A 14,921-nucleotide genomic window follows, 5' to 3' on the forward strand; every position below is an offset into this window, starting at 1 on the left:
TTTCTGTCACAACAATGCTCCAAAAGACACCTGGGTACATGTTCTCACACAAACACGTCCTCTTTAGGATTGAGGCTGCTGGGCCATAGGGCAGACTATTTCTCATTTAACTCAGTACTGGCTGTACTTAGGCCAAAACAGCCTGATCACTCTGTGGAATGGCTTCACCAGATCATCTAATTATAACATTCCTAATGAGGTACATGGTGTGACTTCCCCCGTTGTACTGATAAGATAAAAGATTTTCCCTTTGCTTCATAGCTGCTATACAGAATTTGAAAATAGGGCACATGACCTCAGAGCTGCAGTGTCTCCCACCACAGAGGGCCACAACAGGAGCATACCTTCCATCTCATCTCGGCCTGTGTCACATCCCCTGTCTCCTGGCCCGACCAATGACTACTGCATGCATTCCCATAATGGACATGCCTAAGCTCATGCTGTTTAAAAAGTCCCATCCCACCTTCCAGGCCCACATGGAAAACCACCACCTCAAGGACACCTTCTCTGGCTGCCACTCAGATCTCCTTCCACTCAAAATCAACATTGCACTGAGAGTGTTTACCAGGCAATTCATTACTGTCTCTGCTTCATTTATTTATTTGTGCCAGTTAAATGACACTTGAGGGGGTAAGAATTAAATACTGCAATTTATATTCCTCCGTGGCTAACACACTGCTGAGTGTACAATAAGCAATTTTTAGAAACGTATAGTAGAACTGGGGCTAGGCACAGTGGCTCACACCTCTGATCCCAGAACTTTGGGTGGCCAAGGCAGGAGGGTCGCTTGAGCCCCAGAGTTTGAGACCAGCCTGGGCAACATAGCAAGACCCTGTTTTTACCAAAATAAAAATAAAAATGTGAGCTGGGTGTGATGGTGTGTATCTGTAGTCCTAGCTACTTGGGAGTCTGAGGCATGAGGATCACCTGAACCCAAGACTTAGAGATCACACTGAGCTATGACTGTGCTACCGCACTCCAGCCTGAGTGACAAAGTGAGACCCTGTCTCTACAATTATTTTTATTAAAAAAATAAAAATACATAGAACTGTATAGACTTTTAATAATGCAGACATTTTACCTCAACAATCATGTGGTCCTAACCACTTATTTACAAATGAGGGGAAAAAATGATTACCAAATAACTATGGTAACAGTAATCATAACTTAAAAGATTGTTATAGTTTGGTACTCATTAAGTGCCTGATCATGTGGTAAAAACTGTTTATGCATTATCTCATTTAATCCTCAAAATAACCTGATGAGATTGAGATTATTTTGTTCCCTATTTTTCAGATGAGGAAGCTGTGATTTTCTCAGGGTGATTAAGTAATTGACTCAAAGTCATGGTTAATAAGTTTCAGAAATGAGATTCATGCTCATTTTAGTTGGGACCAAAGATAATTTATAAATGACTGATGTAAAAACACAGAAAAACTATAAGCTGCCTCAGAATTTTCTATTAGAAATTTATCATCCCTAAAGGCCTTTATAAAAAGTTTACAAAGTACATTTTATGTGACTAAAATATTCCCAGAATAATTATGGCAACCAGTCTTCCAATCCCTTCCTCATCTTTCTATGTCCTTAAATATAGTAACAAGTATTGCACCCTCTGAAAAAGAAATTATTCTTTAACACTTGAAATTCCTAAGACTAGGAAGGTGTTAATTACCATCCAGAAACTCAATGCATAATAAGGCTCAAAAATGTAGATATTTTAAAGCCTATCCCCTTAGTGCTTAAAAATCAACCTATTTTTTTGATGCTACAGACAGAAACACAATTCCTTGATTTTCCATTACCTTTATATTATATCATCTATGCAACTATGAACTCCGGCCAAGACAGCTTCTTGTTCCCTGTGAACAGTGGGTTTCTAAGGTCTCAAAGACACTTATTCTTCAGATAGGTAAAAATGAAAAAAAAGGATCAATCCTAAAAGGTTTACAGTAGTGAGAAAAGAAGACCATCTGCTCTGAGATAGCTCTGGGCGGATTTTCCCAGCAGGAAAGCCCAGGTTTTAGAAACCTTGTTATCATTAGAGAAAAGTAAAGAAATTGCTGAGAATTAGGATAAAAGATTTTCAAGCCCTACAGCAGACAGAAATAATGTATTTTAGAATTATATGAAGGTTTTTGGTAGTTGGATTATCTGTGAATTTGGGTAGTTTGGTTTGTTTTTCAAAGAAGGGTAGACTGTTACAACACTTTCGGGTTCTGAAATTGATCAGATGCTATGCCTACCACTATTTGCTCTCACATACTCAAAATCTCATACCATCTTTATGAACCTGTTTATTCTGGATCAGCAAAGCTTCCACTGTAAAATGACAGCCCATGTAGAATAAATCTTCATCATTCTTTTGTGCTGAAATGCCAGGAGATTTGAAAACTAATCCTCTGTACACTCTCGTGTTCTCATCTGTCCACCAGATCATGTCCCTGATGCTCCCATATCAAATAGATTTTTATTTAACAGAGGCCTTTACCAGCTCCACAAATAACTGCTCCATGGTCTTTGAACTACTATTCCTATTGCCCGTTTTGCTTCATTCTTTGTTCATTTGCTGTATTACAGCGCTCATACTGAGGGACAGACAGGTGAGCATATTCTCAAAGTGAAAGGCACTTTAGAAATTCCCAGCAGACAAGCTTAGCCAATCAGAGGCATAATACTTATCTTTGTTTTCCCCTAACCCTTTACTCTTATTCAAATAAAACAGATTTAAAAGCTTGTTTTTCTATACTCAAAGCACAAAAGGCTTTCTAAGACAAAGAAAAAAACCAGGCTAAAAAAAAGCCAACTCCTTGAGTAAAATAATGAGTCCCTTATTTCTGCTCCATATTTCCCCTATAGCTTTAAAGTAATTTCTCTTTTAAAAATTAACTTCCTCTGAAGATACTGAGAGAAGACTGCCTAATAATAATATTGTGCAAGGAATAAGAAATGACATTTGTAGAAAGATTTTAGGATTGAGAAACACCAGGCGAAAACCTCAGACTAAATGGTAATATATCTAGTTATAAGTAGCCTTAGTGGAAAAAAGCAACAATTCCGTACTTGATTAACGGAAGATTTCTTATACTCTCCTCACAGATGAGAAAATCTAGAGCAATGGGGCTCAGTGTTAAATGATCACCCAAGTCCACAGAGCTGGTTAATGACAAAGTCTAACATACAATCCAGTCCAGTATATTATTTGCACCATATCATATTGCCATTGTAAAGCTAAACATTTCTATCTGAACACACTTCGACGTAGACTCACGATAAAATCAATGTTCTCAAAAGATTTGGCAGCTGGTTTACCGTAATTTGTTACTGACCCCCAGAATATAGGAACCTGTAATTTGTAAGAATTCTTTACTACGGCTCAGGTTATTGAGTTGAAAATGACATAGTGCAGAATCTAAGCAAAGTGTGCTTATAAAAAAAGGTCACTGGCTACACACATGCACATTTCCATTTGCCATTTACTGTCCAAGTAATGCATCCACACAGCAAACCGTGGCTTCTCCTATGGCTTCCTAATGTTAGAAAACATTTTTAGGCCCTCCTCAAATTTCTACCACTGCAGTGTTTTGAGGAGGAAAGAATGTGACCTTTTAAACCTATTTGGTAATGTGGCTGAACCAACTCACAAAGCACATTAAGGCAACAGACATCTTCTCTATGACAGTTTAATGAGTTCCTCTTAAAGTCTGCCTAGAAAAAGAAGCCATGATTCTTGCTCAAAACAAAATGGAACAACAAAAAGACTCTCACCACCAGTAGAAGAAAGTTAGCTAATTTACAGTGTACTATAGAACACACTGCACGGTGAGGCACGGTATTTCTGCAAATGCCAAAACAGAATGAAACGAATTCAGGACAAAAGAAAGAGGGGGAGCAAAAGCACATGCTGAGCTGAGTCCTTAAAATACCACCAATCAAGAGGTGCACGCTGTGTGTAACAGTAGATGTACTTAATGCACCCAGTATTTTAGTGCCTCATTAGTGAAAAATCTTAGGCAGGGTCCAAGAAGGCCCCGCCGTACTCTGAGTTGTGCTCTACGTTAGCAAAATTCACATGTTACATGATGAAACCATATGACTTATTCAAAGCTAGTCTGTTTTTTCCTTCATGTATCAACAGAACTCCCATGACTTCATCTCAACGCTACTGAGCTACAGCGAGTTGTCTGGGGCTCGGCGGGAAGGGAAGCCCTAGACACTTAATAAATGTGACAAAGAGCTATGACATCTGCAGTCTAGTTTCAAACACTTCAGCATAGGCAATGTAATATATTTATGGATTAAAATTACATCCTGGCCAGGTGTGGTGGCTCACACCTGTAATCCCAGTACTTTGGGAGGCTGAGGCAGGTGGATCACTTGAAGTCAGGAGTTCTAGACCAGCCTGGCCAATATGGTGAAACCCCATCTCTACTAAAAATACAAAAATTAGCCGGGCATGGTGGCAGGCGCCTGTAGTTCCAGCTACTTGGGAGACTGAGGCAGCAGAATCACTTGAACCCAGGAGGTGGAGGTTGCAGTGAGCCGAAATCACGCCACTGCACTCCAGCCTGGGTGACAGAGTGAGACTCTGACTCAAAAAAAAAAAAAAAAAAAAAAAAAAAAAAAAAAAAAAATTTATATCCTATACACAGTCAGTGGTCCTAATCAGAATTGACTTCCCCAGGGTGGTAAACTAGCATTGTATCAGAGGCATCTGTGTCTTAGTCAACACCAGAGATTTTGCTAATTGGCATACTCAAATGGATTTTCATTGGTGAAATCAAAATCAGTGGCTTGCTGCTCACGTGGCAGATGTTTAATAACAGGTTTCCATCAATGAAACTAGTGGTGTTTAAGATAAGTGAATTGGCAAAATTTTCCACCCTTGTATGAACAGAGCATGAGAATCTAGGGATGTCTACAGTTCGTACCCTCAGGACATCTGATGTTCAGTTGCTAAATAGCCTTATGTCCAGCAGCTGGGTCACAGGATGCCCACTCCCTGGTGCCCACTAAAAAGGTGAGAGAATCCTGCCTCTGGAAAGTTGACACGTTGACCTGGAGTGGAACTGTCCAGAAAAATTTGACTGGAGCACTTAAAAAAGCCAGAAGGCTGGAACTTCATTGAGTTTATGGGACAGGCTTCATGAATGCTTCAAACCTATTTGCTAATAACTGTTTAATAAAAGTCTGTTACACAGAACTGGCCTGAGACTTAGTTGAGCTGCGTGGGATGAGCAAATCCTCACACAAAACTTCAGCCACTTTTCTTTGGCTACTGCTAACTATTAAAAAGAATTGGGCATGACCAATAATTGGCTTAAGACTATTCTCAACATGTACGTAAAATATATAACTGCTGCCCTGAAGACAACCCATCCCAGCCTGGTAAATTTTCAGGAGCTTTCCAAGCCACTTGTTAAAAATTGCCATTATTGTGAATGAAAAATGTCTAAATTTAAAGTAAATATCTTATATTGAAAACAAGGGTAATAGATACTTAAAACTGATACACTTCCTATGTAGTTTGCTATGTTTTACGACGGTTTACGTCAATTGTATTTATACGGTGGGAAAACCACATAATACAACTACACAACAGTGTTCCACTGGGCCTCTCTTTCCAGCTCTGAGTTCAGTGATGTCACACTGGTACTGGAAATTGGCCAGGGTGGGAGTATCTACACCAGGGAAACCAGCAGATGCTACCATCAGGGATTTACTTTGTTTTCAGGACTGGTTGTTAAACACTTACCAGAATACCACTGATGTGCATGGTCTTGATTTAATAGAGAAGACTTTGACTCCTCTCAATATCCATATTCTAAAACCCTGGAATATACCAGCATAAATAAAACCCCACACCCTGTTTACCGCAGCGGGACCGTGCCGCCATGCACACCCGCTGCCCAGGGCAACGGGACACACTCACTTTTGAAGTAGCTGGGTCCACTAGTCTCTGGCGATGTCGGGCTGAGTTGAAATGGCTCTTCGGAGGCTGCCCTTCCTGACAGTGAATGGAAGATGGGGAGTGAACGAGAGGTGGGAAGGGAGAAGGTGGGGTGTGGGATGATGGAGAAATGGTCAGAAAAGGGAGAGGGACAGTGTTTAACGGCACTATATTTTGTTTTAGCTAAACATCAACAACAAAAACACAAGACACATTCTACCCCACAAAAGCACATGTGATGTGCAAGTTATTTTGTTATAAACAAACTTGTATGAGCATGTGTGTAATAAAGTCACAAACACAACCCAGTATTAAGATATTTCCCATCAGATCTTCATTTTTCTATTATTTGATAGTTGTCTCTATTTCAAAAACACTAAGGGAAACTGAAACATGATTTCTCTGAATATGAAGTCCATCTTTCTGAAATAACAGAAAGTACTGCAGAGCCTTCTTAGGGTTAGAATTGCCACCCATTTAGATATGAACAAAATGATGTGGAAATCACAATCTTCCTCCAAACCATGACAAGTGTCCTGCCTGAGAAGCTTCTCTCTCTGTCATCCTGGCAGAATTCATGGTGTCTGACAGCCACCATAAACTCTGCCCCTAAATGCGTATTATATTTTATTGGCTGAAACAGAGATTTAGCATTACGTTTGTAATTTAAACCTATGTAAAAGAGTAGTCTCTCCTAAGACCAATCCTGTTAACGTCCTCGTATACATATTGGACATATGGGTCACATGGAAAGGCGTAACACCTTCCTATTATTCATTCCATGCCAAACACACAAACATACAACCCAAGGTACTATATTTAAAAGGGAAGTCTGGAATGGGGCCTCATTAATGGTATAGAGTTTTACTTCTCCATCTCTCAGAGCTGGACAACAGTGAACAAGAACTTAAGAAGCAAGTACCACCCACTGTGAGCATCAACTCCAGGGAAAGGGAGATGAAAGCAGCCAGGAGATGGTCTCACAAAATCCCTGGGCTTAAAGGCCCCATGCAAGTGAGAGCCAACATCAGCAGCGAAATGACCCTCATATGAGGGCTAGCATTTGCTCAGCTCTCTTAACAGAGGAGGGTGAAAAGCCCTCCTTAGATAAAAATGCAATTTCTATATTACAATACTTAAGTATTCTTTTTCTTCTTCTTCTAGGAATAACAGCTCTATTACTTTTAAGACGTGTATCAATCACACCCACTTGAGTTGCCAACAATCACTGCTTCGGCATTCACAGTATAATGCTTACCTTTCAAAAAGGAAATGTTCTAAGTAGCAGATTGCCAGTCAGGATTATGTTTTTCCTAGTAACCGCCCTGCCAACATGCATTCTTTCTCTACCCTCTCTGGGAAAAAAATACAAGGAAACAGTCTTGAAACTCTGCTGACCTAGAAAATGTACCAAAGCTTTAAGAACAGAGAATCTTTCCATTGACTTACTGACTATTGGACAAAACAAAACCAAGCAAAAACCCGAGCATGTCTTCCCATGTCCATAGAATCAGGAATTTTCATATGAGAAATACAGTGTTTGAAAAAAAGCATTGTGGATTATTTATTTAGTTTGATGTGAAAGTGCTCCTTTCAACTTAATGGTTTATCAGAAGGTGGTTTTAAAGCTTTTTCCCCACCTAAAAGTTATCAAATGTAAATAAATAATTATCCTCATTAATCTATCTGAATAACTAATCACCCTTATTAACCTTCCCTATGGAATGGTTACAACTGATTTAAGAGTTCCAAAGCACAGTGCCAGGCTCCCACTCATCGGGAAAAAATTAACCTCAGCATTAAATACACAATTACAGTCAATGTGCAAATTAACTAAATCCTGGGCCTGTGGTTTATTGCTCTTCTTCTGACTCCAAGGTGAAAATGTTACTTTATTTTTTAATTAGCTAATAGTGCCATGAACTCAGCAGGGGGCAGATGTTGATATTAAACCCAGGATCTGAATCTTAAACTCCCAGTAGGTAGGAGACTGGTTTAAAGAGAGCAAGCACATCCTTCAAGGGTTAGGTTTTTGAAACCCAGTGTCCATTTTATCTAATTTATTTTCAAGTACAATAAATCTGTAACAATAGTCTGCTCGCAATGAACAAATAGGGCCATGAAATAATCAATGTATTTACACAGAGATTCCAGTAATACATCTTCATAGAAACAAGGAAGAGCCTGGAGGATTAAAGTCATTTAATAAATTACATATGGAGTGAAAATAAAGGAACTGTAAACAGCTCACCACAAGTTTTTCTCCATGTGACTCATACCTTAAACTAACCTTAATTTTCAATGAACTAGTCACTTGGTATTCTATTGCTTAAAAAAAAAAAAAAAAAAAAAAAAAGGTTTGTGATGGTTATTTGTATGCATATATAGAGAGAGGGAGAGAGTTAGTTAGTTAGTTTGGTGACACTGAGACTTTGTGGAAAGGTGCACATAGTTAGATCCAAGATGGTAACCTTTGAGAAGAATTTAATTCCTTAGAAGTTGAACATGCCTGCTTCTTCACTTTAGGGAGATCCTACCTGAAAATATTTTTCTTTCCCTATTCCCAGTCTTGCTACCTACCAGATCCTATGACACATCCAAGAAAGGTACAAATTCTAAACCTTTGAACTTAGTCATTTAAGTACAGCTGTATCAGTTTGATTATGTAATACTTTATACAGTTTTGAAAAAGCAAACAGGGCTCTCATAAGTGATATCATAAGGAATTCACGATCCCATATAACAGATTTGTTCACACAGCTTTCCGTGTTCAGGAGAACATTAAATTATGTCACTCAACACTAAAGGCAAAATCTGTGACTTCATTTTCCCAAATTTTAAGAATCCGTTTCTCTTTCTAAATGACAGCCTTCAGACTCTGGTACTGTCATTCCAGACTGAGACATCAGTCTCCTGCTATCACTTACCTCCTGGTTAATGCCATCAACATCAGCAAAATAACAAATTAGACCTGGGCAAGCCCCACAGGGCTCTAAACTGAATGGCTTATTTGCATATGCCAAGAGGGCTCTTCACTGCAAGGGGAGCTGGCTGAGGAAGGGGTGGATTCCTCACCATTAGTTTTGTGGAAAGGGAAGCACATTCTATTGCTTAGGTGAACCCAACCAAAATCATTTTGCTGGGATAACTATCATTAATAAAAGAAGCAACCCTCAGTTATGTAAATAAACTCTTAGAGACTAATAAAAGAAGAGTTGACATGTGCATAATGAAGAAACTTAATGAGACATATTTCATCTCTATGCTAATTGCTTTTACCAAGCCTTCTCCTATTAAGTCATTTTAGAAATTATAAATATTCCTTAATACTACACATCATACTTTTTAAATAAATTATTGTTCCCCTAACATTACAGATCTGATAGCTTAGTACTTTAGCTTAATTTGCATCATGTAAACATATTTACAAGAATGCTCTATGGAAAACAATGTATCAGGCATGAAATAATGGGTGCCCAGTGAATTTAGTTGTTAACATCAGACAATTTATAAAAGCCTAATTCTTTAAATCAGGTATAAGTTATTCTATATCAAAATGAGAAGCATAAGGAAAATTTAAAACTAAGTATATCTATAATTTTAGCACTAGTTCCATTAAAAAAAAATCTTTCATTAGGCATTTCTAGCCTAGAAAACCAGAAAATCATATATCGGAGCATACAAGTATTTGAAGGCCCACCAGCCTGCTTCTTAAAAGTCCATTCAAAAGATTCATTCAAATTAGCTGGGCATAGTGGCTCACGCCTGTAACCCTAGCACTTCGGAAGGCTGAAGTCGGGGGATCTCTTCAACTCAGGAGTTTGAGACCAGCCTGGGCAACATGAGAAGACCTACTTAAAAAAAAAAAAAAAAAGCTAGCCTGTCGTGGTAACCCACGCCTATAGTCCTGGCTACTCGAGAGGCTGAGACAGGAGAATCACTTGGGCCCAGGAATTCAAGGCTGCAGTGAGCCGTGATCACGCACTGCACTCCAGCCTGGATGATGAGGTGAGACCCTGGCTCAAAAGAAAAAACAAAAACAAACAAAAAAAAGAGTTTTAATTCTGAAAAGAATCACATGCATTTTCAGAGAAGAATAAATTTATCTACTCACCTCTGAGATAGTTTATATCTCACCCCCAACCAAAGCTCTTACTAAACACTATACTTAAATGTAACAAAGCTATTACAAATAGGCACTATTAAAGGGACCCCTGAACATAAATAAAGCCATATGGGATTATGCAAAGTCAAAAATATTCCATGAAAATAAATCAATTGATAGAATCTGTAAGACAGGGAGATTTAACCATTATCAAGCATATCAAAATAGGGATCAGAAACCCAAATGAACATCAAAGAAATGTGCCGTTTAGAAGTAGAGCACATTTTCAATTATGACATCATAGGCTTCTAAAAACCCATAAAACTAATCACAATTTATGAAATTTCTATTATTAATAACCTTGTAAGGAGAAGAGATCATTTTCCTTCATCTCCAGAAAAGTCCGGTTAAACTCAGACTTTTCAAATTAGCTTGAGAAGTGAGTCACCAAAATGGGATACCACCATCACTGAAATGCAGACCCTAAGACAGCAGCTACTTTTTTTCACCGTAACGTTCATATTTTACATCATGAAACAATACTTGCCAATACTTTTGGCAGCAATTACCAGCAATGTACTCTATTTCCTTTTTTTTTTTTTTTTTTTTTTTTGAGATGGAGTTTCACTCTGTCACCTAGGCGGGAGTGCAGTGGTGCGATCTAGGCTCACTGCAACCTCCACCCCCAGGGTTCATGCGATTCTCCTGCCTCAGTCTCCCAAGCAGCTGGGATTACAGGCATGCGCCACCTATGCTCGGTTAATTTTCTTATTTTTAGTAAAGATGGGGTTTCACCACGTTGGCCAGGCCGGTCTTGAACTCCTGACCTCAAGTGATCCGCCCGCCTCGGCCTCCCAAAGTGCTGGGATTACAAGCGTGAGCCACTGCGCCCGGCCTATTTCCAGATTTTTCAAACAAATGCTCATCTTTACTTACTGAATTGATGATGTGACTTGTAGTTAAAAACAGCCCTAAGAAAGTGGTCTTTAGATTGTGATGAGACAGGGCTAGAAAACTCATCATTATAAATGCTTTAAGTTGTGTCCCAAACTTTCAATCATTTGTTAATTTTTCCCATATCCATGCAGCACTACAAGTACTATTACATATAGTACATGTGCTATTTTCTTAATAGTTTTAAGTAGATGACTTTAAAAAAAAACTTAAATACTTTCATTTTAATGATGGCCTATGTAATGACATCTTGAAAATGTGTCTTTGTAATATGCATTTTTCCTTATACATATTTAAAAATATTAAATGCTAAATTAAAACTATTTGTGTATTAACTAGTGTAATCCTGTGTGCAACCAGTGGTGCCCACCCTACCTCTGAAAAACCAGTTCTAAAGCATGGCCCTCAGTGGCAATGAGTGGTCCAAGCTTTATAGTTTCAGAGGCAGCAACAGTAGAGTGTGATGGTCACCATAGCTGGCATGTATGACTCCGTCACATCTCCTTGACATCTCCAACTATCTGAGATGTCAAACAGGGATTGCAAATTTTACATGTCCCTTGCCAATTCTTGACCTTTGCCCACCAAATCCACCTTCCTCAGTGTTTGTCATCTCCAGCAAAGAGAACTACCATCTACCCAGTGGCTCTAATGACTCAGCGGTCAACATTACTGTCTCACCCTTGATCTCAGTTTCTCTCTCCTGTTCTCTCTCATGAGCCAAACAATTAGCACGGCTCCTATGTCTAATGCCTCAGCAAATCCTACTGGTTTTAACTTCATAATATATTACTAATTCAGCCCTTTCTTACTTCTACTGTCCTCAACCTCATCTAAGCCATCTGTGTCAGTTTGCTAGGGCTGCTGTAACACAGTACCATCAACTGGAGAACTTCAACAACAGAAACTGTCTTACAGCTCTGGAGGCCAGAAGTCTAACATGAAGATGTTGGCAGGGTTGGTTCTTCTGCTGGCTGAGGGAAGAAACTGTTCCAAGCCTCATTTTGGCCTCTAGATGGCTGTCTTCTCCTTGTGTCTTCATCCCATCAGCAGTATTGGGGGTTAGGAATTCCATGTATTTTCGGGGGGACATAATTCAACCCACAACGCCATCTGAGTCATGCAGATTCCAGCAATAGCCTCATCTCTCTCTTCTGTTACTTTTGCTTTCTGTATTCCACCAAGGGCAGATGCCGTAATATGCAAAGATGCCCTCATTAGATAACCCATGTCACTTTCCTCCCAAACCTCCCCTGCCCTTCCCTCTACTCTCTGGGTCCAGCCTGGCGGCCTGTCTGGATTCCTATGGCTCACCGGCTCCCAGCTCTTACTTCACTGCAGCCACACTCGTCTTTGTGCTGTTCCCAGAGCCCTCCCAGCACGTTCTCAACTCAGGATCTCTGGGATTCCCTTCACTGGAAAACATTCTCTTAAGTATTTTGCAAAGAATGCCCATGCTTCATTCAGGAATGCTCAAATATCCCCTCCTCTAAAAGAGGGATGCACCCATCGCTCCTTTTCTCCATCTTCCTTTACACCATAACATTTATTATCACCTGACGTAATACTGTATATGTATGTGTTTGTCTTTCTGTAAGCTCCACAAAGCCAGGAACTTTGTCTCATCTGTTCTCTACCTGGCACTTAGTAGGTGTTCAATAAATATTTATTAAACCAATCAGTGAAGCAAGAGTGTATGTGTGTGTGGAATGCATAGTTACTCATCATCATCTCAACCGTACTCAGTGTTTCAGTCAGGATTCCTGCAAAACACAGATCGAACTCTCACATTGGGTGGCTTGAGAAGAATTTGATGAAGGGATTACTTACAAAGGAGTGGGGCTCTTTTTCCACCCCAAGGCCTGAAGAGGAAAAGAGAGGAAGCTGCTTCCAGAACCTAAAAGAGAAGAGGTCACCTGACAGGTGTCCTTCCTTTTTCAGTAAAGCATTCAGCCACCCAATGCTAAAGTCACCAGCAGGGAGCCAGGGAGCAATGATTTCGATCACATTCTCTTATTCTACCTCCTTCTCGTCTCCTGTCTCCTGCCAGGACTCCCTGTGGGGCTGAACCCAACCAGACACCAGAGGGCTGACGTGTGGCAGCTGAGGAGGTGGGAGAAAGAAAAAGGAAGAAGGAAGGGTACAGAGGGAAGAAAAGAAAGCATGAAAAATGGGGAGAGGAAAAGGAAAAGGGAAAGAGGTACGCGTGGGAGGAGAAAGAGAGAAACAAGGAGGAGGGAGATATGGGGAAAGGTACAAAGCGATCTGGAGGTCAGACCGAAGCCAGAAGGCACCTGCACAACCACTGGGTCAAAGGCAGCTGCAACCACAGTGACTCCTTCCCTTGTTCCTTCTCTGCTCAGTCCCAGTTTCTTAAAGAGCAAGTGTTTTTCACCTTCAAAAATGTGCTGTTTTAGAAACAAACACTGTGGACGTGCCTATGGGTCTGATGGGAGGAGAGGCAAACACTTTGAGCAGGGAAGCTGCACAGTAGTTTTTATCCTCTGGCTCTCACTTCCCAGAAATGCTGAAGGGGTGAACTAGATATTATCTGTGAAGCCCACATATCTAATCACTGGGATTTTTCTTTTGTCAAGGTTTCACATTACTGTAATTTTTGTAGGTCTGCAGTCTCAAGTCAAAAGAAAACCCTGGGGTTGGATTCCTGATGCAATTCTTACCTTGAATTCAAATTTACTTCCCAACCCTGTTACACTTCAATTTACCTTTTAAAGTTATTCAACATGAGGAAAGTAGAAAAGCCATTCTGTACAGAATCCACTCAGATTCCACGGAGAAGGAAGTTCTCCAAGGGATAGTGGGAAGAGAAACTGATGCAATTCTCCCCCTGGCCACAAACTGGTGGTATATACAGGGCCAAGTCACTCAGCCTTCCTGGACCTCAGAATCCATATCGGTAATCAGGCGCGGGGATCTGAAGTCTGAAATTCCAAGACCCTGCCTGAAAGCTAGTTCAATTTTACAAAGATCAAAAATATCTAAGATACTCTGTTTTATAGATGAGTAAATTCAATTATTGGGCTCATGTCATAGTTCAAATTTCTTGTAGCCTTGATAATATGTGTGTTTTGGAAATCATGGCATTGACAAACTATTTAGAAAACATTTACCTTGACTGCTGTTCACAGAGAATGTGTGGTCTTAGACTATATTACATCCGTTGGTCAATGATCTTCTGTTAGAGCATTTTGAAACATTACATATTGATTCAAATTAATGAATTTTATGTCAAAGACCAGTTAACATATTTTACCATAGACAATAAGTTTATGGATGTAATTACTGACTGGAGCTCCAAAAACACAGCACAATTATACTGCAGCACATATGTCAGCCCACTATGTCCCTTCAGTGTAGAAAAAAATCTAATGATATCACATGGCACACATTTTTTAATGAGTGAAATTACAAGGTACCTAAATTAAGAGAACCAATTTTCCACAGGGAAATGTGGGGTGGGGGGGGGGGGTGGAAATCTAAAGGTAAACCAGTTTTCTGAAGGCAAAATAAAATTTTCAACATAGCTGTAAGTTGTACCCAAAGCAAATTATTGCCAGGAAGTAATATGGCTCTGAAAATTAGACTTCATTGGTGTTTAAATTAAGCAGGGGATGTGCTGTACTCCTCAAAGCTGTTTTGACTTGTTTCATTTGTCTTAGCAGGCATGAAGAGAATGGCCAGGGTAACCAGGAAAGGAGAAGCAGCCTGGCTTTGCAGATTGGGGTAGGATAGCATTTATCGCAACTCTCTCTCTTCTGGCAGTTTCTTACCACATAGATTCCTATGTGAAACAGATGAAGAGCCCACATACACACTAATCATCATTACAATACTGAACACCTAATAGAACAGTGTTAATCTATAACACAACAATAATCACATCTTCTACCA

General features: G+C 39.7%; 1 protein-coding gene across 11 annotated transcripts in view; it reads right to left on the bottom strand.

The window, feature by feature from the left end:
* The window catches only part of MAST4 (microtubule associated serine/threonine kinase family member 4), a 575,926-nt gene that overhangs the window by 299,516 nt on the left and 261,489 nt on the right, over positions 1-14,921 (bottom strand). The window contains exon 4 of one of the 11 annotated variants that reach the window (XM_050794433.1): positions 5,933-6,007. The exons of the other annotated variants lie outside the window; for them this stretch is intronic. Within the exon in view, the coding sequence (XP_050650390.1) occupies positions 5,933-6,007 (75 nt within the window). The remainder of the gene's footprint in view (positions 1-5,932; positions 6,008-14,921) is intronic. 11 annotated transcript variants of the gene reach the window in all.

Source organism: Macaca thibetana, chromosome 6 (assembly GCF_024542745.1).
Source record: "Macaca thibetana thibetana isolate TM-01 chromosome 6, ASM2454274v1, whole genome shotgun sequence".
In the NCBI taxonomy this organism is placed as follows: Eukaryota; Metazoa; Chordata; class Mammalia; order Primates; family Cercopithecidae; genus Macaca; species Macaca thibetana.